This window comes from Leguminivora glycinivorella, chromosome 14, assembly GCF_023078275.1.
Source record: "Leguminivora glycinivorella isolate SPB_JAAS2020 chromosome 14, LegGlyc_1.1, whole genome shotgun sequence".
Lineage (NCBI taxonomy): Eukaryota > Metazoa > Arthropoda > Insecta > Lepidoptera > Tortricidae > Leguminivora > Leguminivora glycinivorella.
Genome location: NC_062984.1, coordinates 18,042,213 through 18,067,836, shown reverse-complemented (window position 1 = coordinate 18,067,836; position 25,624 = coordinate 18,042,213). Strand labels below are relative to the sequence as shown.

At 40.1% G+C, this 25,624-nt stretch overlaps 2 protein-coding genes across 4 annotated transcripts in view; one reads left to right on the top strand and one right to left on the bottom strand.

Annotated features, from left to right (window-relative positions):
- Positions 1 to 25,624, bottom strand: part of LOC125233083 (guanine nucleotide-binding protein subunit gamma-e) — a 105,597-nt gene that overhangs the window by 66,252 nt on the left and 13,721 nt on the right. For all 3 annotated transcript variants that reach the window (XM_048138945.1, XM_048138944.1, XM_048138943.1), the window contains exon 2: positions 16,152 to 16,226. The gene's annotated coding sequence lies outside the window, so the exon portion shown is untranslated. The remainder of the gene's footprint in view (positions 1 to 16,151; positions 16,227 to 25,624) is intronic.
- Positions 10,182 to 13,880, top strand: LOC125233081 (acyl-CoA Delta(11) desaturase-like). The gene is made up of 4 exons (XM_048138941.1): positions 10,182 to 10,228; positions 10,913 to 11,121; positions 12,737 to 13,073; positions 13,235 to 13,880. The coding sequence occupies exons 1-4, from the start codon at positions 10,194 to 10,196 to the stop codon at positions 13,668 to 13,670; spliced, it is 1,017 nt and encodes a 338-aa protein (XP_047994898.1). The 5' UTR covers positions 10,182 to 10,193; the 3' UTR covers positions 13,671 to 13,880.

The following is a 25,624-nucleotide window of genomic DNA, read 5'->3' as shown; positions in this document are numbered from 1 at the left end:
ATGTAAAGGTCTCTAAGGGTCAGTGTACTATCATACTTTAAATAAATTTTATATAACTACGCTATAAAATGAAAACAAAAATCTTAGAGGTGTATAAGGTCTCTAAGCGTCCTACTAACATAACTAATGATACAATACAATCACATGAGAAAAAATATGCTGTGTCATTTTTACTGGATACTAGTACGGTTGTATTACAAACTTCTGCTACCATAATCAAGCTACTGGCTTAAAGGCATTTTTATCTATATAATATAAAGCTACAGCCCGACTGACATTTTTCAAAAAATAGGCAGAAGGGGGATTTGAAGGTGGCAGTGTTTGGTGTGGTCGTATAGAGTTTGGTCCTGCGACCCCGGATAGATCAGACCGTCGGTCTACCGGTTCCGGGTAAAAAAATGTTGGACGGCCTGGCCAAACGACTGGAGTTAGCCGGGGAGTGTTCGACCAAATGTCATAGAGGACCCTGGGCAGTTTTTGACGCCTCCATTTTTTTTTCAAAATGGCCGACTTTTTTTTTTGACGATTTTTCAAGTTTGTCGTGGAGAGCTCAAATTTTGGCCATAGAATCTCCAAGCGGCCTTGATTCGAATGAAATAAAAAAAAATTGAAAAGTGCTACAAATGTGGGAAAACTGGCCACTTTTATTTTGTATGGCAACTTTTAAACCGTAAGAGATAGCCGGGGGGTGCTCGACCAAATGTCATACAGGTATCCGAGTAGAAAAAAGTTGCATTAAAAAAAATTCAAAATGGCCGACTTTTTTTTTTGAAAATTTTCAAAATGGTCCTAGCGCGCTGAGATTTGGCACACGGGTGGACGGTCGCGCTAAGATTAGTATTCAAAAAGAAAATTTTGAAAAATTCAAAATGGCGGCCTTTGAGGGCCAATTGAAATTTGAATGGAGGTTTTTCTTTTAATTACCATATCTCCGTAACGGTACAAAGAAGTGAAAAGTGCTTAAACAAATGTTATACAGTCACCCGAGGTCCATCGAATGGCATTAAAAAAAAATCAAAATGGCCGACTTTTTTTTTTGAAAAATTTCAAAATGGTCCGAGCGCGCTGAAATTTTTCACACAAGTAGACAGCCACCCCAAGATTAGTATACAAAAAGAAAATTTTGAAAAATTCAAAATGGCGCCCTTTGAAGGCCAATTGAAATTTGTATGGAGGTCCTTTTTTTAAATCCCCATAGCTCCGTAACGGTAGGAAAAAGGTTAATAGTGCTTGAACTAATATTGTACAGTTATCTGAGGTCCATCGAATGGCATTTACAAAATTTCAAAATGGCCGACTTTGAAAAATTTTTTTTTTTATTTTCGGTCCGAGCGCGTTCAAATTTGGCACGTGGTAAGAACGGGGGCCAAAAATAGAAATGAGAAAAAAAAATTCGGAAAAGTCAAAAACGGTGGCGAGAGGGGACAAAGTCAAATTTCCCTACCAGTTTGTATGGAGGTTTTTTTTTTAAATCCCCATAGCTCCGTAACGGTAGGAAAAAGGTTAATAGTGCTTAAACTAATGTTGTACAGTTATCTGAGGTACATCGAATGGCATTTACAAAATTTCAAAATGGCCGACTTTGAAATTTTTTTTTATTTTCGGTCCGAGCGCGTTCAAATTTGGCACGTGGTAAGAGCGGGGGCCAAAAATAGAAATGAGAAAAAAAATTTTTGGAAAAGTCAAAAACGGCGGCGAGAGGGGACAAAGTCAAATTTCCCTACCAGCCTGAGGGAGCGTTCTACAGCCCGACGGTCATTGCTCCGGTCCAAGTTCCGAGCTGCGTACAGACAGTGCTCCCAAGCAAGAAAATATAAGTAAAAGTGTCTAAAAAGCGACGCGGCGGGCCGGAGGCCGCAGGCCGGAGGTCCAACTTCCCTACAAATCCTGCAATCCCCACAGTAACTACGCGGAGGGCCGAAGGCCCGGAGCGTGTCTGACAGGCTCCCAAGTACGCGAAGGCCGCAGGCCAAGCTGCGGGCAGAGTGCTCCCAAGCACGCGAAGGCCGCAGGCCGAGCTGCGTGCAGACTGTGCTCCCAAGAAAACAATAACAAAAATTATCTAAATAAGCGAAGCGGCGGGCCAAAGGCCCGACGCGGAGCTTCGAAACCCAGCGAAGGCCGAAGGCCGAGCTCCGCGTAGGGCCGAAGGCCCGGAGCGTCCCTGATCGGCTCGCCGGCGGACCGGGAAGTTGGAGTTTAAACACGACCCAATAATAAGAGAGAAGTACTTAGAGAAGCGAAACTTCTCAAGACACTTTTACTATTGGGTCGTGTTTAAGCTCCAACTTCCCCACAAATCCCACAGTAACTACGCGGAGGGCCGAAGGCCCGGAGCGTGTCTGAGAGGCTCCCAAGCACGCGAAGGCCGCAGGCCGAGCTGCGGGCAGAGTGCTCCCAAGCATGCGAAGGCCGCAGGCCGAGCTGCGTACAGACTGTGCTCCCAAGCAAAACAATAACAAAAAGTATCTTAACAAGCGAAGCGGCGGGCCGAAGGCCCGACGCGGAGCTTCGAAACCCAGCGAAGGCCGAAGGCCGAGCTCCGCGTAGGGCCGAAGGCCCGGAGCGTCCCTGATCGGCTCGCCGGCGGACCGGGAAGTTGGAGCTTAAACACGACCCAATAGTAAAAGTGTCTTAGAGAAGCGAAACGACGGGCCGGAGGCCGCAGGCCGCAGGCCCGTCGTGAGCTTCTCAAGACACTTTTACTATTGGGGCGTGTTTAAGCTCCAACTTCCCCACAACCCCCACAGTATCTACGCGGAGGGCCGAAGGCCCGGAGCGTGTCTGAAAGACTCCCAAGCACGCGAAGGCCGCAGGCCGAGCTGCGGGCAGAGAGTGCTCCCAAGCACGCGAAGGCCGCAGACCGAGCTGCGTACAGACTGTGATCCCAAGCGAAACAATAACAAAAAGTATCTTAACAAGCGAAGCGGCGGGCCGAAGGCCCGACGCGGAGCTTCGAAACCCAGCGAAGGCCGAAGGCCGAGCTCCGCGTAGGGCCGAAGGCCCGGAGCGTCCCTGATCGGCTCGCCGGCGGACCGGGAAGTTGGAGCTTAAACACGACCCAATAGTAAAAGTGTCTTAGAGAAGCGAAACGACGGGCCGGAGGCCGCAGGCCGCAGGCCCGTCGTGAGCTTCTCAAGACACTTTTACTATTGGGTCGTGTTTAAGCTCCAACTTCCCTACAACCCCCACAGTAACTACGCGGAGGGCCGAAGGCCCGGAGCGTGTCTGACAGGCTCCCAAGCACGCGAGGCCGCAGGCCGAGCTGCGGGCAGAGAGTGCTCCCAAGCACGCAAAGGCTAAAGCAAAAAAGCAAACAAGCATAGCTCAAAAACAAAAAGCATAAGCATAACTCAAAAACAAAAAGCAAAAGCAAAAGCAAAAAACAAAAAGCAAAAGCAAAAAAACAATAAAGCAAAACAAAAAAAGAACACCGCGGGGCCCTCGGGCCCCGCGCACCTTTAAAAAACTAGTTTATCATCTATAAAATCATTTACCGTATAGTAAGCTTTACCTAGCAAACAGCGCTTAACATGTGACTTAAATTTGCCGAGTGGCAAGTTCACTACATCAATGGGGATTTTGTTATAAAAACGTGTACAGTTCCCAACGAAAGACGTACTAACCTTACGGAGACGGTGGAAGGGCACGGCAAGTTTATGTTTGTTTCTAGTGTTATAGTTATGGATATCACTGTTAAGCTTGTATTCATGGATGTTTTTCCTAGCATACATAATATTCTCAAGTATGTACTGAGAGGCAACGGTAAGAATGTTATAGTTATGGATATCACTGTTAAGCTTGTATTCATGGATGTTTTTCCTAGCATACATAATATTCTCAAGTATGTACTGAGAGGCAACGGTAAGAATGTTCACCTCTTTGAATTTCTCTCTTAGGGAAGCTCGAGCGCCCAGTCCATATATGGAACGTACAGCTCGCTTTTGCAGCACAAATATCGTCTGAATATCTGCGGCTTTACCCCATAACAGAATTCCATACGACATAACACTATGGAAGTAACCAAAGTATACCAGCCTGGCCGTCTCTACGTTTGTTAGCTGTCGGATTCTCCTTACTGCGTAGGCAGCTGAACTAAGTTTGTTAGCTAAAGTAGCAATATGTGCGTGCCATTGCAGTTTTGAGTCTAAAGTGACTCCCAGGAAAACAGTTTGGTCTTCAAACTCCAGCGTATCACCTTTTATTTGGATTTTGCTGTTATTTATCTGCTTGACGTTAGGTAACGCAAACTTGATGCATTTGGTTTTCTTGGCGTTCAAAAGTAGATTGTTTGCCGTAAACCAGTTAACTATAGTTGATTAAAATGTTTTCCAATATTTCATCCATACTAATATTATAAATGCGAAAGTAACTCTGTCTGTCTGTCTGTCTGTTACGCTTTCCCGCTTAAACCACGCAACCGATTTTGATGAAATTTGGAACAGACAATCTTTAGACTCTGAGACAGAACATAGGCTACTTTTTATTTCGAAAAAAAGGGATGAAGGGGTTGAAAAAGAGGTTGAAAGTTTGTATGGGATTTCTTAATTTTAAAAGATAAAACCATGAAACTTTATATTTTAGCACTTGATAAGAAATCATTGAACATCTTGATAACGGATAGGGATAGGGATAGGGATAGGGATAGGGATAGGGATAGGGATAGGGATAGGGATAGGGATAGGGATAGGGATAGGGATAGGGATAGGGTTAGGGATTGGGATAGGGACAGGGACAGGGACAGGGCAGCGGCAGCGGCAGCGGCAGCGGCAGCGGCAGCGGCAGCGGCAGCGGCAGCGGCAGCGGCAGCGGCAGCGGCAGCGGCAGCGGCAGCGGCAGCGGCAGCGGCAGCGGCAGCGGCAGCGGCAGCGGCAGCGGCAGCGGCAGCGGCAGCGGCAGCGGCAGCGGCAGCGGCAGCGATAGCGATAGCGATAGCGATAGCGATAGCGATACGGATACGGATACGGATAATATGGGTATCGTTAGAGGGATACGGATAATCGGTCGGCGGTCTCTTACAATCAATGTGCTCTAAGACGATCGTTGTTTGCTTGCTTGAAGATTACGTTTGCGATAAGTATAAGCAAAATGTAAAAAATTTTAAGGGATAATAGAAAAAAGTACTTTTTACCCACCGATCATAGTGTCGAAATACGGGCTATGTGGGATGTTTATAAATGTTTCCCCAGCGTATATAGAATTACCTACGCTGTGGTCGATGTGTAATATTTCTACAATCATTGCAAGCAAAAGTATTATGTGCAATCGAAATAATCGCAGATAAATATACCTACAGAGAAACCTAAGGATCCAAATGAAAATCTTAATGAATACTTTTATTACGCGGGCGAAGCCGCGGGTAAAAGCTACCTATAAACTTTTTGGTACATACTCGTATTTTTAACCGTCGCCTCATCGCAACGAGGAGTTTTCGACGGTCTCAACTCAGGTCGAGGCTTTGCTGAACTCAAGGCCACTCACTCCTCTCAGCTCCGACCCTAATGACTTTTCAGCCTTGACTCCGGGTCATTTCTTGACCACAGAACCCCTGTCGGTCGTGCCTGAGGAGGATCTGGCAGACGTCCGGGTTGGCCCTCTCCAACGCTGGAAGCTGCTGCAGAAAATGCACCAAGACTTCTGGAGCAAATGGTCTAAGGAGTACATGCATACTCTCCAACATAGGATGAAGTGGCACGACAAAGAGTTTAACATCCAGGTCGGAGCACTCGTGCTCGTCATAAACGAGCAGACGAGCCCAATGAAATGGCCCCTGGGTCGCATCGTCGAGACACACCCCGGATCCGATGGAATCTGTCGTGTGGTTTCCGTGCGCACTGCCACAGGGTTGTACAAACGGCCTGTGGTCAAGCTGTGCCCATTGCCGGCGTAGCTGCTGCTCTAAAGCGGTTCAATTGTGTCGTCTATTTTCTCGTTCAATTTTAATCTTTTTGTATCCGTATCGTTTTCGCTATTTATTTTTTTATTTTTTTTTCTTTCTTGCACTACGTCAAAATACTAGTGTATTTTGGTGGGCGGAATGTTCAGTTTTGCCCATCATTTTTCGGATATTTTTTCATGTTAACTGTGGCAACACTTTGTCACAGTTGAAATTCGAATACTAAAAAAAACGGTTGCTTTGTCATGCAATTGACAGAGCCAGTGCGCAACAGATTCTCGGACAGTCACTATCACCTCATAGCTAGTCTCGCTATTTTTCGCATTAAGTTATTGAAAGCACCATCACCCGTAGTTTAACATCATTTTAATCAGTGTTGTGTATCGGAGAGCGCCAGGATCATCCGTGGAGAGAACGTCGAAGGTCTAAGTTGAAAGCTCGAAGGTAACGGTTTTACGCTTCCTCTAGCTTCCGACAAGGAGCTGAAATCACCGCCAGCGGGCCTACAGCGCGACCAACGACTCAGTCCTCACATTCCCGGACTGTAAGGTAAACTTCGCTTACACTTATTTCACACTAGTCGTCTAACATCACATTTATCATCTTTCATCCCATACCAACTTCCTTGCTGACTCGGCCCTAAATTTCACTCTATCGTTTTCCCCTTTTCGCCCCCATACAGTCCATTAATTGTCGAACATTTTGGTGCAAAAGAGAAAAGAAGGCCAAGAAAGCAGTTGCAATCGCGAGGGCCAAGGTCCAAGATAAGCTGTACAACCGTTTGGAAAGCCCACGAGGCCAAAAAGACCTTTACAGAATAGCAAGAGAGCGGGAGAGGAATGCAAGAGATATCAATCACATGAAATGTATGAAAGGTGAAGCAGGAAAGATTTTGACGGATGACAAGAGCATAAGAGAACGCTGGAAGAACTATTTCAATAAACTTATGAATGAAGAGAATGACTGGACAGGTGTGCTAGATAATGCTAAAAGTAACATAGGTATGGTGAAAGAGATTACTGTAGAAGAAGTAAAAATGGCAGTGGCAATGAAGAATGGCAAAGCGGTAGAGCCAGATGATATACCAGTGGAAGTATGGAAGGTTCTGAAAGCGGATGGTTGGAAGTGGCTGACTTTATTCTTTAATAAGTTGTTGAACTGCTGATGATGGTCAGAACCGAACTCCTCAAATCTGAACGGCACACTTATAGTGACTTTGGTATTCTTATAAGAACAGCACGCTCTTACGTCCAGAACAGTGATATTTGGTGCAGTGGAACTGCTGATGATGGTCAGAACCAAACTCCTCAAATCTGAACGGCACACTCATAGTGACTTTGGTATTTTTGTAAGAAAAGCATGCATTTAAGTTCAGAACAGTGACATTTATTTAGTTATGTTTGTTAAGCATATTGAGTTTTCAAGTCAAAGTTTGTCAAACTTCGATTTCTTATAATCGGATTCATGAGGAATTGAGGAAACTCCTCAAACCTTAACGTTATACGTATATTCATTTGTGTTGCCATCTAACAATTAAAGCATTAAAAGCAGTTTTAAAAAATACCTACACATTTCTACATAATCTAACATTCGCAAGTAGCTTTCACCAGAACCCAAAAGGCGACGGTTTTTTTTTCTTAAAAGTTATTTTTTTTACGTTTGGGTGGCTGCCATGGGGTGATAATTATATATCTTTATTTTTTAATACATGTAATGCCATTACATAGCTGACACTGACAAAATAAACAACTTGCACGGGTAGCATGGTCGCCCGATAGACGATAAAATATCAGGCCGTCCCTATCGCACTATTAGTAAGTGCGATAGGGACGGCCAGATGTTTTATCATTTATCACGCGACCATGCTTGCCTGCTTGGTTTGGTTTCACACTACATCTCAAACCACCATGAAAGCCTTGTGAAAATTAATATTAACAGTGTGTATTTTTGATATTACCGCATATTTAAAGAGTTAATAGCATAAGCCCCAAGGAACATATTACATTAATTTAATTTTTTTATTCTTCAAACAATAGAATCATTGTGTCAGAAATTCCATTATATACAATTTATAGATAACAATTCAATAAACCATTTGGATTAATACTAAATAACAATCACATTTTATCGACTTAAATCCTATCAAATATTAATTAAACCTAATAATCCTACTAATTAAAACGTGCTACTTTAATGACGTCATGCTCCACGGCAGCGCCACCTTAGCTTTGATGAACATAAACATATGGGAAAATATCTATATAAAGTCTATAAAATTATAGACTAGTTAAAAAAATATCTATGTTTCTAGTTTCGGCGTGAGCTCTTATACATTGTGGCGCTGCTGTAGAGCATACTCCACAGCAGCGCCACCATAAAATATCAATTACTGCATATGGTACAGGCACGTATATGGCTTCAAATAATTCTATAACAATTCTATATTGGCCTAGCTTACAAAATCCCTACTTTTATTTTGCTTGTAGGAAAATACGATGCCACAAATCTTTTATAACAAATAATTATCGCAGCGCCTTAATAAAATATCAAGGCAAACACACTAACAATTTTGCCGAGATTTTCAATAAGGCGCTGCGATAATTATTTCTTACAAAAGGTTTGTGGCATCGTATTTTCCTAAATGCAAAATAAAAGTAGGGATTTCGTAAGCAAGGTCAATATAGAATTGTTATAGAATTATTTGAAGCCATATACGTGCCTGTACCATATGCAGTAATTGATATTTTATGGTGGCGCTGCTGTGGAGTATGCTCTACAGCAGCGCCACAATGTATAAGAGCTCACGACGAAACTAGAAACATAGATATTTTTTTAACTAGTCTAGAATTTTATAGACTTTATATAGATATTTTCCCATATGTTTATGTTCATCAAAGCTAAGGTGGCGCTGCCGTGGAGCATGACGTCTTTAATGTTCTCATATAAATAATTCAGCACGCAGTGTATTGCTACTTTATTTTTGTTCAAGCTGACTTGACGTAAGAAATAACTGTCAATTAGTTCTGCGTCTTCCAGATGTCAAATAGGCCCCCGCAATTGACGCAATACATTGCTGCTCAATATTTTTAGGGTTCCGTAGTCAACTAGGAACCCTTATAGTTTCGCCATGTCTGTCTGTCCGTCCGTCCGTCCGTCCGTCCGTCCGTCCGTCCGTCCGTCCGTCCGTCCGTCCGTCCGTCCGTCCGTCCGTCCGTCCGCGGATAATCTCAGTAACCGTTAGCACTAGAAAGCTGAAATTTGGTACCAATATGTATTTCAATCACGCCGACAAAGTGCAAAAATAAAAAATGGAAAAAAATGTTTTATTAGGGTACCCCCCCTACATGTAAAGTGGGGGCTGATATTTTTTTCATTCCAACCCCAACGTGTGATATATTGTTGGATAGGTATTTAAAAATGAATAAAGGTTTACTAAGATCGTTTTTTGATAATATGAATATTTTCGGAAATAATCGCTCCTAAAGGAAAAAAAAGTGCGCCCCCCCCCTCTAACTTTTGAACCATATGTTTAAAAAATATGAAAAAAATCACAAAGTAAGAACTTTATAAAGACTTTCTAGGAAAATTGTTTTGAACTTGCTAGGTTCAGTAGTTTTTGAGAAAAATACGGAAAACTACGGAACCCTACACTGAGCGTGGCCCGACACGCTCTTGGCCGGTTTTTTATAATTAAATGACCACTCCCGCAATGTGATTTTTTTGTCAACAGAATTGATATTCTTTATTTTCCCGTAACAATACACAAAACTATTAAAATATTAAATATATATAAAACTTTTCATTGTATTGATTTTATTTTTACAGTTGGGAATTCTGATCTTATAGGAGAAAAGAAATGTTTTGAAGATGCCTCTTTAAAGCCTTTTAATCGCTTTAAAGAGACATCTTCAGAACATGCAGATAAGATTTGTTTCTCGTGCTAGAGGTTGAGGTGTGCAATAAAGATTATATTGTATTAAATGAATTGAAATTATTTCGTAAACATGAGAATTCATCCCATATGAAGCATCAAATAATACAGTATAACACGATTATCGAAGAAATTGTTATGTGATGATTATAAGTATTTATTGTATAGGTATTAAACAGATTCTTTTACTTTGATTCATGTAGAGATAGCTAAGCTGTTCAAAAATTTACTTATAATCATCTGTTAAATAATTAAAACATTAAAAAAAAGAACTTCCTGTGCGTAAAAATTCAGATGTGTACCTACTTAAATACGTCAACAATATGAAATAAGCGGTATCCTAGTACACATTTTGTCATAAGTCAAATGTCGTACGTGCGACCGTGTTGTCTTCCAATTAGGTAAGAAAATGTGTACAATTTTCTTGTCTCTAATTTTAAATCTCTGTCTTAACTTTCTAGACTATAATAGCTGTAGCTTACAACTTTGTTCGCGTGTATTAATTTCATATCTGAGCATTTCTTTTTTTTTTCGCCACTTTTATGAAATGTGATATTTTTGAAAAAAAAAATGGTATTTCTACTCAGAATCACTAGTTTTTTCAATCCTAGTAGTTAAAAAAATTGTCCCTTACGATTTTTTCTTATTTTGTTACCATTTTTCGTACATGTAAATAATTTCTTTACAAATTCCTTTTTTCACCCCGTAGGGATTAAACGTTCGATAACGATGCAAAAACTTACCTTTGATATAACTACGAAAGTTTTAAATTCTTAGTTGAAAAAATAATTAATTTGTTATAATACAAATTTCATTCCTTTTAGGGGATAAAAATCAAAAACTATTAAAACTGTTTCCCTTCCATTATAATGTAGGTAGTATTATTTACGAAGTTGCAAGTTTCTAATTTTATTTTAAATTGCTAAATTAAAAATGAACCCCATAAAACATTCACCCCCTTTTAAATCCCGTTACGGATTTCTAAAAACTTAAAATTCAATTTTCCGGTATTTGTTTAATTTATTAGCTTTACGAAAATGTTAAAACAGGATAAATGAATGTGTTGGTTTAATTTTTTTTTTCAGTTTTGAAATGACGCCAAACGTGTTCCAGGACGAATCCAATGACGAGAAAGAGCCAAGGGGCCTTCCGAAATTGGTCGCACCTCAGGCGGACTCTCATCGGTTCGACATTTCTTACTTTACCGTTGTGCTATTTTTATACTGGCACACAGCTGCTGTCTATGGACTCTACCTCTGTTGCACATCAGCTCGTTGGTCTACTGTCTTTTACGGTAACTGTTTCGCTCCAAGTAATTTCAAACAAAAAATACATTTTCATAACTGATTTCACAAATGAATCCATTTTTTAACCGTCGCCTCATATCTCTCAAGAAGGACGGTTATCAAGTCGTCTGTATGTTTTTTTTTTTTTTTAATGTTTGTTCCTCGATATCTCCGTCGTTACTGGACCGATTTTGAAAATTTTTTTTTGATTGAATGTATATGCATACAGATTGGTCCCATTTTTCTCAGAACCCAGTTGTGATGATGGGATCCTGGAGAAATCGAGGGAACTCCTCGAATCTGAAAGGCATACATGTGGTGATTTTTGTGTTTTTAAAGGAACAGCATGCATTTAGGTACGGAACAGTGACATTTGGTGCAGTGGAACTGCTGATGATGGCCAGAACGGAACTCTTCAAATCTGAACGGCACGCTTATAGTGACTTTGGTATTTTTATAAGAACAGCATGCACTTTCGTCCAGAACAGTGACATTTGGTGCAGTGGAATTGCTGATGATGGTCAGAACCGAACTCCTCAAATCTGAACGGCACGCTTATAGTGACTTTGGTATTTTTATAAGAACAGCATGCACTTTCGTCCAGAACAGTGACATTTGGTGCAGTGGAACTGCTGATGATGGCCAGAACCAAACTCCTCAAATCTGAACGGCACGCTTATAGTGACTTTGGTATTTTTATAAGAACAGCATGCACTTTCGTCCAGAACAGTGACATTTGGTGCAGTGGAATTGCTGATGATGGTCAGAACCGAACTCCTCAAATCTGAACGGCACGCTTATAGTGACTTTGCCATTTTTATAAGAACAGCATGCGCTTACGTCTAGAACAGTGACATTTGGTACAGTGGAACTGCTGATGATGGTCAGAACCGAACTCCTCAAATCTGAACGGCACGCTTATAGTTTCATCCTCCTTGCGTTATCCCGGCATTTGCCACGGCTCATGGGAGCCTGGGGTCCGCTTTGACAACTAATCCCAAGATTTGGCGTAGGCACTAGTTTTTACGAAAGCGACTGCCATCTGACCTTCCAACCCGAAGGGTAACTAGGCCTTATTGGAATTAGTCCGGTTTCCTCACGATGTTTTCCTTCACCGAAAAGCGACTGGCAAATATCAAATGACATTTCGTATATAAGTTCAGAAAAACTCATTGGTACGAGCCGGGTTCGAACCCTTGACCTCCGGATCGAAAGTCGCACGCTCTTACCGCTAGGCCGCCAGCGCTTATAGTGACTTTGGTATTTTTGTAAGAAAAGCATGCATTTAAGTTCAGAACAGTGACATTTATTTAGTTATGTTTGTTAAGCATATTGAGTTTTCAAGTCAAAGTTTGTCAAGCTTCGATTTCTTATAATATAATCGGATTCATGAGGAATTGAGGAAACTCCTCAAACCTTAACGTTATACGTATATTCATTTGTGTTGCCATCTAATAATTAAAGCATTAAAAGCAGTTTTAAAAAAATACTTACACATTTCTACGTAATCCAACATTCGCAAGTAAAGCTACAAAAGTGTGAAAGCTCACCAGAACCCGAAAGGCGACGGTTTTTTTTTTCTTAAAAATTATTCTCATAACATTGCTCGTCAATTCTTTTCAGCTGCTATTATGACCGAGCTGTCAACCCTAGGCAACTTTTGCGGAGCTCATCGTCTCTGGTCCCACAAGAGTTTCAAGGCTAAGGTACCGCTGGAAATAATCCTGGTGATCCTTCAAACGCTGGGTGGTCAGAACTCCGTTTATACTTGGGTTCGGGACCATCGAATACACCACCGCTATAGTGACACCGATGCCGATCCGCATAATGCTACCAGGGGATTTTTTTACTCACACATCGGCCACGCATTCGTCCATAAACATCCTGAAGTCAAAAGGCGAGGAAAAGATATAGACATGTCTGATATATTGGGCAACCCTTTGTTAGCGTTTCAAAAAAGGTAAGTAAAGTGTCGCAAGAGAAATTTCGAATTTCGCTTTATTACTGACGCAAAACGGCTACTTAAGTACAGTCAAATAAATTACTTTAAAGACCTTAAATTAGGTACTCAATGCCCAAGATTTTAACTTATTTCGTTAATTATAACTTTTTTAATTCCAGATACGCGTTACCAGTATTTGTTCTAATAGGCTACATAATACCCACCGCCATCCCCATGTATTTTTGGAATGAAACCTTCAAAGTCGCCTTCCATGTAAATATTTTGCGGTTCATTCTTAGCTTGAACTATACTTGTTTGATAAACAGCGCATCACACATGTTTGGATATAGACCTTATGACAAAAAGGTTATGGCCACGGAGAACCTGTCTGTAATGTTGATGACTCTTGGCGAAGGTTCTCACAACTACCACCACGTTTTCCCCTGGGATTATAGAGCTGCGGAGTTTGGTAGTTGGCTTAATTTCTCAAAGGCCTTCATTGACTTTTTCGCTTGGATTGGCTGGGCATATGATTTGAAGATTGTTGATCAGAAATCTGTCGCTGATAGAATGAAGCGGACTGGAGATGGAATATTTAGAAACGTGATATTTTGAATGATAAAACCACCACTCGACGACAACACCAGAAATCGGTGACGGTAAATGGAATGGATTTTAACTAAATTCACAGGTATAGTAGGAAGGTATAGTAGGAATAGTAGGAAGCGAATAATGTTCTGGGTGGCTAGCCGAATGGCACAATCGCTCACGAAACGCTCACGAAACGAAGCGCTAGTAGATATCTATCTCTATCGCGCTTGCGTATTGGCGCGACAGAGCCAGCGGCGTATCGCTTTCGTTTGGCGTCGGAGAAATGCCATTCGGCTACGGGGCCCTGGGTGGCTAGCCGAATGGCACAAACGCTCACGAAACGCTCACGAAACGAAGCGCTAGTAGATATCTATCTCTATCGCGCTTGCGTATTGGCGCGACAGAGCCAGCGGCGTATCGCTTTCGTTTGGCGTCGGAGAAATGCCATTCGGCTACGGGGCCCTGGGTGGCTAGCCGAATGGCACAAACGCTCACGAAACGCTCACGAAACGAAGCGCTAGTAGATATCTATCTCTATCGCGCTTGCGTATTGGCGCGACAGAGCCAGCGGCGTATCGCTTTCGTTTGGCGTCGGAGAAATGCCATTCGGCTACGGGGCCTGTTCTCTGTTTTTTTTTGTTCTATTCTTGTGTGTACAAGTACATGTACGTGCGTGTTTATGAGCGTCATGAAAAATAGTTACCTATTTGTTTCACAAGGGCGCAAAGTCGTTGTTTAACCGCACGTACCAATATTGATACCCGAGCTAGTGAAAGATTCCAATATTGAACCGCGAGCGTAGCGAGTGTTCAAAAAGTGGAATCTTGAGCGTTGCGAGGGTTTCAAGGCACGAAGGTTAAACAAACTTTGCCACCGAGTGAAACACAATTTTTTTTACCACACCAATGAACAAAATATTGATTATAAAACATCAAACTAAATCAAATCCGTCAATTTATTCAATATTTATTATTCAAAATCATGATTTATACATAAAATCTGCCAGCCAGCTTAAGACATATAATAGTAGAAATTTGTATGAAATTACTTTGCTCTCTTGTGGGTAAAATGCAGTTTTGCTATCTGTTTTCGAATAGCAAAGTAAGCCTTTACCCGTTGGTGTGGTGAAAACGTATTTTTCCCCTTACTAGCTCGGAAACACGTGTTTTGTCCTTTAATACCAGCCGGTAAAAACGCATTTTATACACTAGTGGATAAAGTAATTTGACCTTGAATGGAGGCAAATTTTCTGCTTTAAAATTGATAAAAATGGGTTAATATAGTGATGATGATGTTTTACCACCTGTGGAACTACTGGAAGCAGTGATAAACGCGTTTTATGCGTTGTACTTTCCTCGCTATAGTGAGAGGAAAAGTTTTGTGTTACAATCGAGTGCAAATGTATTTTACTTCTCGTGTATTGAAAAACTCGCAAGCTCAGGATTCTATTCTAGAACCACTCGCTTCGCTCGTGGTTCAACTATAGAATCCTTTCGCTTCCTCGTTTTTCAATTCCACACTCGGCGTTAAAATACAACTTTGCACTCTTGTATAACAAATAACTATTTATCTTTAAAAAATAATCTCGTCAAAGTTTACAACAACGATGACAAATCTATATTCTATAATTAAAATGTAATCGTTAAATTTAGAATGTGTATTATTTTCTTATCTACGCCATCGGCGACAGGCAAGTTTACTGGGTGGCTAGCCGAATGGCACAATCGCTCACGAAACGCTCACGAAACGAAGCGCTAGTAGATATCTATCTCTATCGCGCTTGCGTATTGGCGCGACAGAGCCAGCGGCGTATCGCTTTCGTTTGGCGTCGGAGAAATGCCATTCGGCTACGGGGCCAGGTGCCGTAGCTGAATGGCATTTCTGCGACGCGAAACGAAAACGAAACGCCGTGACAGGTAGTCTGGCTTTGTCGCGCCAATACGACGCTCGTAGATATCTATGTCTATCGCTCTTGCGTATTGGCGCGCAAGAGCCAGAGTACCTTTCGCGGCATTTCGTTTTCGTTTCGCGTAGTAGAAATGCTATTCGGCTATGGCACCAGTTCCGACATTGAATTCAAATTAGTTTATTATCAAATGATCAGTTTATTATAAATTTTATATTTATAATGAATATTAACATATAGTAATATTTGCAGAAAACTACACCTTACAATATTATTATTATCTACCGGTAAGGTTGACAGAGCTCAACGAGAGTGTCGTGTTAGGGGTCGGCAACGCGCATGCAGAGTTGCAGGCGTCCATTGACTACGGATACTGCTTACCATCAGGCGAGTCATCTGCTCGCTTGCCATTTCGGTTGTAGAAAATGATAATGTACCGTGCAGCCGTGCAAAATATGGTATTATGTACTTATTAAGTACGAGTCCAGGATTGTGTTTTCTTGAGAACAGTTGGGTAGTGTGTGAGTACGAGTATTGAGTATGCCTAAAGTTTGTTTGCATATATGTCTTTCTATATTATGTAACTGTGATTTACTCACTTGTGGTTCCTTCGTAGAGAGAAATATCTTCCAGTCAACTAGTGTGAGTCCGTAGCCTCTTGTTGCGAGAATGACCTGAAAGCATGCAGTTATGAAACGATCGAAGCTTCTAGAAATATTTAATGAATCGGTGCCTGTTCTCATTGCACGTTTGGTGCATTTATTGCAATGTCGGATGCCAATATACCTACATATAGGTACCTACTCACGCCCTTATTCCCAAAAACGGTTAGGCACAGAAAACTGCTCAAGCTTCAGAACCCATTCAGGACTTGAAAGAAAACAAAATTGTGATATTGCATTTGCTAGCCTATCGCCCGATTCATATTCAGTTCTTTAAAAAGATTTCGTTAAGGAATACCTATTTGAGGAGATAGAATATAAATCACAGATATTTTAAATAAATACAAACTTTAAGTAAATAATAAAATAAATATTACAGGAACTTTTTACACAGATTGACTGAGTCCCACATGACAATAAGCTCAAGAAGGCTTGTATATACATGACAGGAACAAATATCTGTGCCCATCACACAAATAAATGTTCTTAACGGGATTCGAACCCAGGACCCCGGCTTAGCTAGCAGGCAACGTCACTACCCGGTACGCCAAACCGGATGTTACGTTTAGTGTGCCAAGCAACAAAATCCGTCGTAGTAGGTACTAACACCGTATCTTTACCGCCGACGAGTCCCACCGAATACCATCTTTATAGTCTATGCCAAGCATTTGCACAATGTAAAATATTCACACCTAAGGACCAGTACAACTTCCACCCAGAAATGTTCATAGTTGCTTGAAATCTAAGGTTTAGTTATTCTGGAGATTAGGTTAAGTTAGACCTACTAGAACTTGAGTAGACATCTAGTTCGGAAAGGAAGGATTTAGCTCAAGGCTGTTGTATCCTGATTTATAGGTGCTGTTTTAGCCAGTCTATTTAAATAAATTTAGGTACTTTGGGTATTGTACATACCTATAGGATGCATTAGGATAATTTCGAAGCTCAGAAATGGTGGCCTAATTTCGAAAGGGGAATCTTGATATCATGGAAATAATGGCGATTTTTATGACTTTCGAAATTACCCCAATGTACCCTTGTGTATTTTTGATGTGAAAATGCCAGTCTCGGGTAGTAAATATTACCAAAGAGGAGGAGGAAAGAGGAAAGGTATGTGCCATTTTAAAGCAAAATATACCTAATTTTCTTTCAATTAAGGTCAAGTCAAATACGGCATCATTCAAAATATTTTCTTTAGTAATTTTTTTAAACTAAGAGAATACTCAGACGCGCCTTATTTCCGACCTAGACAGTAATCAAAAGCGTGTAGTGGAAACATAGTGGCCGTCTTTATCGATGTGCAGCTATCTAAAGGCAGGTTTCCACTGTAACTGTACCTACAAATGTCTTCATAGCGATTTTTTGTCCAGAAAAGACTCAAGCTGTAGGCAAAGAAGAGGCACGTCTTTTTCTCGTCTCTGATTAAACCCAAGTTTTTTAATTCTAACCGAATTAATTAATTTAAAAAGGTAGTCTATTGCACACGCGATAAGATATTTAAGTTCCACTTTCGCTTATGCCAGATGGGCCATTTTTTTTTTTCAAAGTTGTCCACCCCACTTTTTTGTAACATGGGTATTTTTTACGCGATTATTACTCAGAATCGCGAGGTCTTTCGATCCTGATAGGAGAAAAAAAATGTTCCAAGATTCCCATACCTACATTTTTTCGAACCTTCCATTCCGTTACCGCCAAAAACCTTGGGACACTTTTTTTTCCTATTAGAAATTAGAATTGAAAGAGCTCGCGATTCTGAGTGGAAACCACCTAAAAATATCCAAATCCAAAAAAAAGTGGGGTGGACAACTTTAAAAAAAATGGCCCAGATTAAGCTAAAGATGTCGCAATTGTTGCTAAATGTGGAGATGTGGTCATCCACCAACCCGCTGGGTGGACAACGCTAAGGAGGCCTGCCAGGGATTAACACAGGCGCATATTATTAGGACTGTAGAAGACCGTGATCAACGGAGAGCTTTGGTGCGCAAAATAACAACCTCATGTGGTCGCGACCCTCAGCCATGAGGAACTGAGGAAGAAGAAGTTGCTAAATTATACAAAATTGTCAATTACCCCCTTATTATTATAACATTCACTAAAGTTATCAAGCTGATACAGTTCGTTTGTCCCTTTCTATCACACCAATAAATCGGAAAGGGACATACGATAACCATGAATAAGGGGGTTAAAATTTAGTCGGCTTCTGCAGTGAAAACTACGCTTAACCAGTTTATACTCGTAATTAGGGCAAGCTTCGGTAGGGGCATTGCAATTTAACGGATAAGTTAGATAATGTATGTTAGGTCAGGTTAGGTTAATTCCATACATTTAATAGGTAAGCCGTTTTAAAAATAAGTGTTAGATTAATTATTTCATAAACGGTAGTTTTATAATTTTAATACAATGTATTCTTACAAATAACAAATCTCAAACAGTTTTATCTCTTTCGACACCCGACATTCTTTGACGCTGTAAGTCGTCATATTAAATGTGTGGGAGTGTTTTATCTTATTATTTATAATATTACTGCTTTTATTTAAAAAAAAAAGTTTTTTATGTAATTTTACTCTTTGGGTAACGCACGTTCGATGTCCAGTGGAATATTTCTGATATCTGTTATATTTACGGAATTATGGCCTGGCCACACTTAATTAACGATTACACCCTGTATAGTCTGTATCTTTAGTATTTAAATAAATATAAACAAAGTCTACCTTCAAAAGACTCCTTAAGCCACTTGAGGGTAAATTAAAACATTAGGTACTCGACCAAATAAAGAAGGTTAAAAGGTCGCTCAGTGACAGATCTACTTGATTTTTGTATTTGGTTAGTTAACCTACAAAATATGTTGTAACTACCCGAAAATTATTTGTTAACCTGTTTTACGTACCTAAAAGAAGGCCTACGTCACTCGCTCGCGGTCGCGCTTTAAATACCTAGCCGCTAGCAGTTGCCTCGGGGCAACAAGGCCACTTAGTGGCCGATACGAGAGGCGCCACGCGCCCGCCTGTGTACTTATAATCCCGTAGCACGGCACGTACCTACTATCTATTTTTCTGAATTTTACCACAGAATATATATTAGTACTAGTACAGAAGGCCCACTGCTTTGATGTTCACGAAATGCCGCCTTTTAAATGCCTACAAAATTCTAACAAAGAAACGAGCCGCACGTGCGCAGCTTCGGACGATAGCGTTGCCTATGGATTAAAACGAATTAATACTCAGATAAAATGTTATACTATTATATTCCAGTCTTGGGTACTTTCTAGGTATATATACAGTATTTTATATTTATTTAAGTCCTAACATCACAAGCCTTATTGAACGTTTCCGTGGGACTTAATCAATAGTAGATCTGTGTAAGATTCTCCTATTTTATTCATGATGTCTATTTAACTAAGCATTAGCCATTCACACGCGGATTTCGCATATAAAACTTAAAAAAAACTCGCAACGTAAAGTAACAATAGAAAGTGCATACGTGCGTTCCGTGAGAACGCGCGCCACCCCTGATTAGGCCGCGAACTCGCGGCCGCCAGCATGTACTTGTAGCGCGGCGATAGAATCGCGGAGTGAACCGCCCATACGTAGTAACTTAATAGTACTAGTTAAATAAAGCGTAAGTATTTGTCGTTTTGCGGGCAAGTGAAGGATCTGTTACGTAACTTATTAATAGTAGATATTTTATTAATAATAAATAGATAAATAATCTGTGTTAAAAGTACAGAGTGTACGTACACGCGTCTAACTACAAATGTTTAGCATGATAGTATAAGTGTATCTAATTAGTCTATCGCTACTCGTCTGGCCTTCCAAGCCACTTGTATTGTTTCATACACGACCGATGGAGTCAGTGACAGTTTAACAGGTGATTCGTCACGGGTATGTGTTCATGTTTTGGTAAGCAACTTGGTGTGATTTCGGTGGTGATTTTGAAGACTACTTTTTTGTTTTTCTTATTTTTATTACCTTTTATATCGACTACCTATTTTAAATGTGGCTCAAATCAAAGGATTTAAGTAGTTAAGAAAATATTTCATTTATTTTTCGGAATAAATAAAATGTTACTTACTACTCGTACTTTATAAAGTTGTCATAATGCTTAAGACGTCCAAAGCTAGAAACCGTATTGCACAAATTAAAGTATTGATTATAAAGTAATGACACTACACCGAAATCTAATTCATGCACGAAAATCCAGTGGTCCACTAAAAAAATATTTTACCTACACTACAAAACATATCATTTTGAAAAATATGAATAAGTACATAGGTATCATTTTAGCCGGAGTATCACAAGAATCCTTCACTACAATCTACGCTAAAGATTCCATGATACTAAACTTAATTAGGTACAAGACTAAAATATACCTAATTTAGGAAAAAAAATCACTTTATATTCAACAGGCGTTTCAAGGCAGACCAAAAGACGAAAAAACTTTGGGAGCCCACTTTAGCCATCCATTATAACAGTGTCGAAGTTAATGATGTGTAAAAGTAATCAACGTGAAACGCTCGCGTAACGTGACTGATTACAATCGTAATCGGTTCGAGAATCGATTGTCTGCCATCGATATTACAATCATTGTTTTATAGTTTTATGCCATTTATCACTAGATGCGATCAGACTGTGGCAGACGTCGTCAGAAGTGGCAAAAAAACTTTTGATACACTTTGTTTTGGTGTGCCGTGCGTCCTTAAAGTAGACCTTTGCATTATTATCATAAGATAATTTTTAAGAAAAAAAAAACCGCCTTCCTTTGGGGTTCTGGTGATAAATACTTTCAAATGTTGGATTATGTTATCAATTCGTCTGTATATTTTTTAATGTTTGTTATTCGATATCTCCGTCATTTCTGAACCAATTTTGAAATCTGGATGATTCTGAAGTACTTACCTACAGATGAGAATGATTATCAGAACGGAACTCTAACCAGGGGCGGCTCACTCTTCATCAGCAGTTCCACTGCACCAAATGTCACTGTTCTGGACGTAAGTGCATGCTGTTCTTATAAAAATACCAAAGTCACTATAAGTGTGCCGTTCAGATTTGAGGAGTTCCGTTCTGACCATCATCAGCAATTCCACTGCACCAAATATCACTGTTCTGGACGTAAGTGCATGCTGTTCTTATAAAAATACCAAAGTCACTATAAGTGTGCCGTTCAGATTTGAGGAGTTCCATTCTGACCATCATCAGGAGTTCCACTGCACCAAATGTCACTGTTCCGTACGTAAATGCATGCTGTTCCTTTAAAAACACAAAAATCACCATATGTATGCCTTTCAGATTTGAGGAGTTCCCTCGATTTCTCCAGGACCCATCATCAGAACTGGGTTCTGAGAAAAATGGGACCAATCTGTATGCATATACATTCAATCGAAAAACAATTTTTCAAAATCGGTCTAGTAACGACGGAGATATCGAGGAACATTAAAAAAAAAAACACAGACGACTTGATAACCCCTTCCTTTGAGATTTGGAAGGCGGTTAAAAATCCAGTGATCATAATATACAGTGTAATACTTAAGTAGATGCATAAGACAAATAAACCGCGCAGGCGTGTTTAATTAGTACATCGTGTATTCATCATCCACAGCTCATGGGAGCCTGGGGTCCGCTTTGACAACTAATCCCAAGATTTGGCGTAGGCACTAGTTTTACGAAAGCGACTGCCATCTGACCTTCCAACTCGAAGGGTAACTAGGCCTTGCTGGAATTAGTCCGTTTTCCTCACGATGTTTTCCTTCACCGAAAAGCGACTGGCAAATATAAAATGACATTTCGCACATAAGTTCCGAAAACCTCATTGGTGAGCGCCGGGGTTCGAACCCGCGACCTCCGGATCGAAAGTCGCACGCTCTTACCGCTAGGCCACCAGCGCTTCAATAGTACATTGTGTATTGAGGGCGGAAAGTGAAGGATCACGAACGTGAGGCTGTTTGAGGCCCGACGCTGAAGGCAAAGGGCTTTAACAACTCGAGTTTGTAATCCTTCAGCCGCCCGTGATAATATAATCAAAACCGCGAAATATTAACCAAATTTCAAACGAAATGTATTGAAATACCTACGCTGACATTTCGATCCTTCGTCCGTCATCTTGTCATTTTTGACAGGTGGTTGAAGGCCCCACCCAGGTTTCACGTTACCGCCCTAAGGCGGTAAAATAGCTCATTACGTATCAGTATGCAGGCACGTAATAACACCGTTTAAGAGCGAGTGTGATGAAAAAAATGTAATATTATTTGCAACTCACTTTACATCGATAATACCACTTAAGTCTTTTAGCCTACCAATTTGTAGCCGAGTCAAAGTGTCGCGCAGCTAACCTCAAATTCTAAATTAGTTAATGAGTTTAATTTAAATTAGTGTCTAGAGAATTCCGCAAGATGGCAACTGTGCATTGCAATACTCGTTAACAACCAGTATAATTTTGATCTCTGTGTAGATATATTTTATAGGGATGCTGAGGATTTATTTACGTTGGTTTTTATGAATGTTAGTCGTCAGCAAATGAGATAATAGTCCGTTTAAGCCGCTGCCTGACAACAGGATAATTGGATTATTTTACCGCATCATGGCGAAGTACGTGAAGGGAAAAACGATTGCTGGACAGTTTTCCTTGTGCGTGAGGTAATATGGTTTTTTAATGATATAATAATGTTAGTTAGGTACGTGGTCATTATAATATTTTTTGAAAAACATTAATTTGTTCAAAATACTCATTTACGTAATGAATAATACGAATTAATTAAATAAATAGTGTGTGTGGACAGTTACAAAATTGTATGGAATTCCCTGCATAATGATTTTTCAGATTATGAATTTTAAGACTGTCTGTTGCCGGCCTAAGTCGATATAATGAATAATAAATAAATATGTAATTATTACCGTGTTGTGACGGGTTAAGAATTTCACCACCCCCTTTCTTCCCGTGGGTGTCGTTGAGTCGACTGTGGGATATGGGTTAAATTGTGGCGTAGGCGAGAGGCTGGCAACCTGTCACTGCAATGTCACAATTTCGTTTTCTTTCAACCCCTTCTTGTCAAGAGTGGCACTGAAACTTGAGTAGTCCATGTGCTCTGCCTACCCCTCTACGGGATACAGACGTGATTGTATGTATGTAATTATTATTATAGACCCAGAGCCCAGGCCCGCCAGACCTTCCTCAAATTCTCAAGGATGAAACTTTGGGACAATGTAGAGTTCATATCGGCGGTTAATGTGTGCATATTTTGTAGTTCGGCCCATCGGCCAATTTTTTGCTATCAAGTGATGAAGGTGAAAAAAAAAAGTGCTTACTTTCCTTAAATTCTCAAGGCTGATTTTTATATATGTGTTAGAGCACGTTGTTAGAAATTGGTTATCATCAATGCCAGACCGTTTCCGCCGGCCATAACTTTTACCAGACGCGACAAAGTTGGCAAAAAACGACTCTAACTTACCTCATTTTCTCAAGCCTGATTTTGATATATGATACGCAAGGACCTGTAACTAGACCGTTTGTAAGCAGCCAGACCAATCGGATGGACCCAACCATCCGCCAGACCGACTTAAAGTTTCGATATGAGCATTAGTAGAATTGAAACATTCCGGGTCTATAAAAGCTAAAAACTTGAATTTTCTACATTAAGCTACGTGTATATTGTATACTTGACGTAATAAGCGACTTTCAAAAATTTTACTTCTAAGGAAATAAAAAAATTAAAGTTTATATGTGGTGCAAGATTAATTTTAAGCTATGAATTTTATTTACACTGCGTAAGTACATGTGTATTTTATTATAAATATAACTTTTACCAGACGCGACAAAGTTGGCAAGAAACGACTCTAACTTACCTCATTTTCTCAAGCCTGATTTTGATATATGATACGCAGGGACCTGTAACTAGACCGTTTGTAAGCAGCCAGACCAATCGGATGGACCCAACCATCCGCCAGACCGACTTAAAGTTTCGATATGAGCATTAGTAGAATTGAAATATTCTGGGTCTATAAAAGCTAAAAACTTGAATTTTCTACATTAAGCTACGTGTATATTGTATACTTGACGTAATAAGCGACTTTCAAAAATTTTACTTCTAAGGAAATAAAAAAATGAAAGTTTATATGTGGTGCAAGACTAATTTTAAGCTATGAATTTTATATACACTGCGTAACTACATGTGTATTTTATTATAAATATAACTTTTACCAGACGCGACAAAGTTGGCAAAAAACGACTCTAACTTACCTCATTTTCTCAAGCCTGATTTTAGTATGTGATATGCAGGGACCTGTAACCAGACCGTTTGTAAGCAGCCAGACCAATCGGATGGACCCAACCATCCGCCAGACCGACTTAAAGTTTCGATATGAGCATTAGTAGAATGGGGGATGTCTGAAAATTTTAAAATCGCCTGATATTTTTTCTGGTGATAGGAATAAGCATTTCTATTTACAGAAAAAAGTTACAGATTTTTTGGTAGCACCATACATTTTATAAAAATAAAAACGTGTTGCTCGACTGCGCGTACGACCCACTTCGGCAGTTATGAGATTTGTCTTAGTCTTTAAAAAAATTCCATTTTGAATCTGTGCTGGCCATAGACACTGACAGTTGATTGTCAGCTTGACATTTTTCTCGGAGAATTCATAACCATATCTGGTGAACTATTTATTACTGTTTTCGACTCATTTTCTCTCCCTGGCCTCTGATTTTGCCTCCTTCTACGACTACCTTCGCTCTCGAACCCCGGACGTTGATTTTACTGGCTTAAAACGACGACCTTTGATATTAACCTCTGGACCTGATTCTGCTTGCATTAACGAAGACGTTTGCTTTTAAACACTGGACCTGATCCTGCTGAACTGGTTACGATCCGTTTTGCCTCCCTGACTTCTGATTTTGCTTGATATAAGGACGATCATCGCTTTTAAGTTCGGACACTATTTGTTATAATGAATACAAGTACATAAACACGATATAAGGATCTCAAAACATGCTTTATACCAACTTGTTCTAAAACCAACCAGAAAAACCCAGATTTAAAATTGTTCATATTAAGAAAGGAGCTGAAGGAAAGTTGGTGTCAATAGGTTGGCAGGAACTGCCCAACCAGAGTGCGATTTTGTTGTGAAGACCACCTGAGTGTAAGATACCGTGTCTTGTTTACCAACCTTAAAATGCAGTTACATGCTGGCAATAATATCATAAAAAAGAAAGCCATAAATATCTGACACGGTGGTATTTTATAAAATGTGTATTTTTTGGATAGACCAATAGGAAAAATATGGTAAAATACATTTTTTTTTGTAATTTGCAATGTCCTATAATAAAATATAATTGATTTATTTTATTGTGTTGTTTTATTTTACTTCTGAGTTGTAGGTGTGTGGAGTTACTGTCAAGTTACTATCCAATTCAGTCGGCTA

Bases quoted from the DNA above. Each gene is read 5' to 3' on its own strand.
- LOC125233081 (XM_048138941.1), top strand. From the start codon at position 10,194: ATGTCGTACGTGCGACCGTGTTGTCTTCCAATTAG. The intron at 10,229-10,912 runs GTAAGAAAATGT...TTTTTTTTTCAG, and splicing joins CCGTGTTGTCTTCCAATTAG to TTTTGAAATGACGCCAAACG. The intron at 11,122-12,736 runs GTAACTGTTTCG...AATTCTTTTCAG, and splicing joins TTGGTCTACTGTCTTTTACG to CTGCTATTATGACCGAGCTG.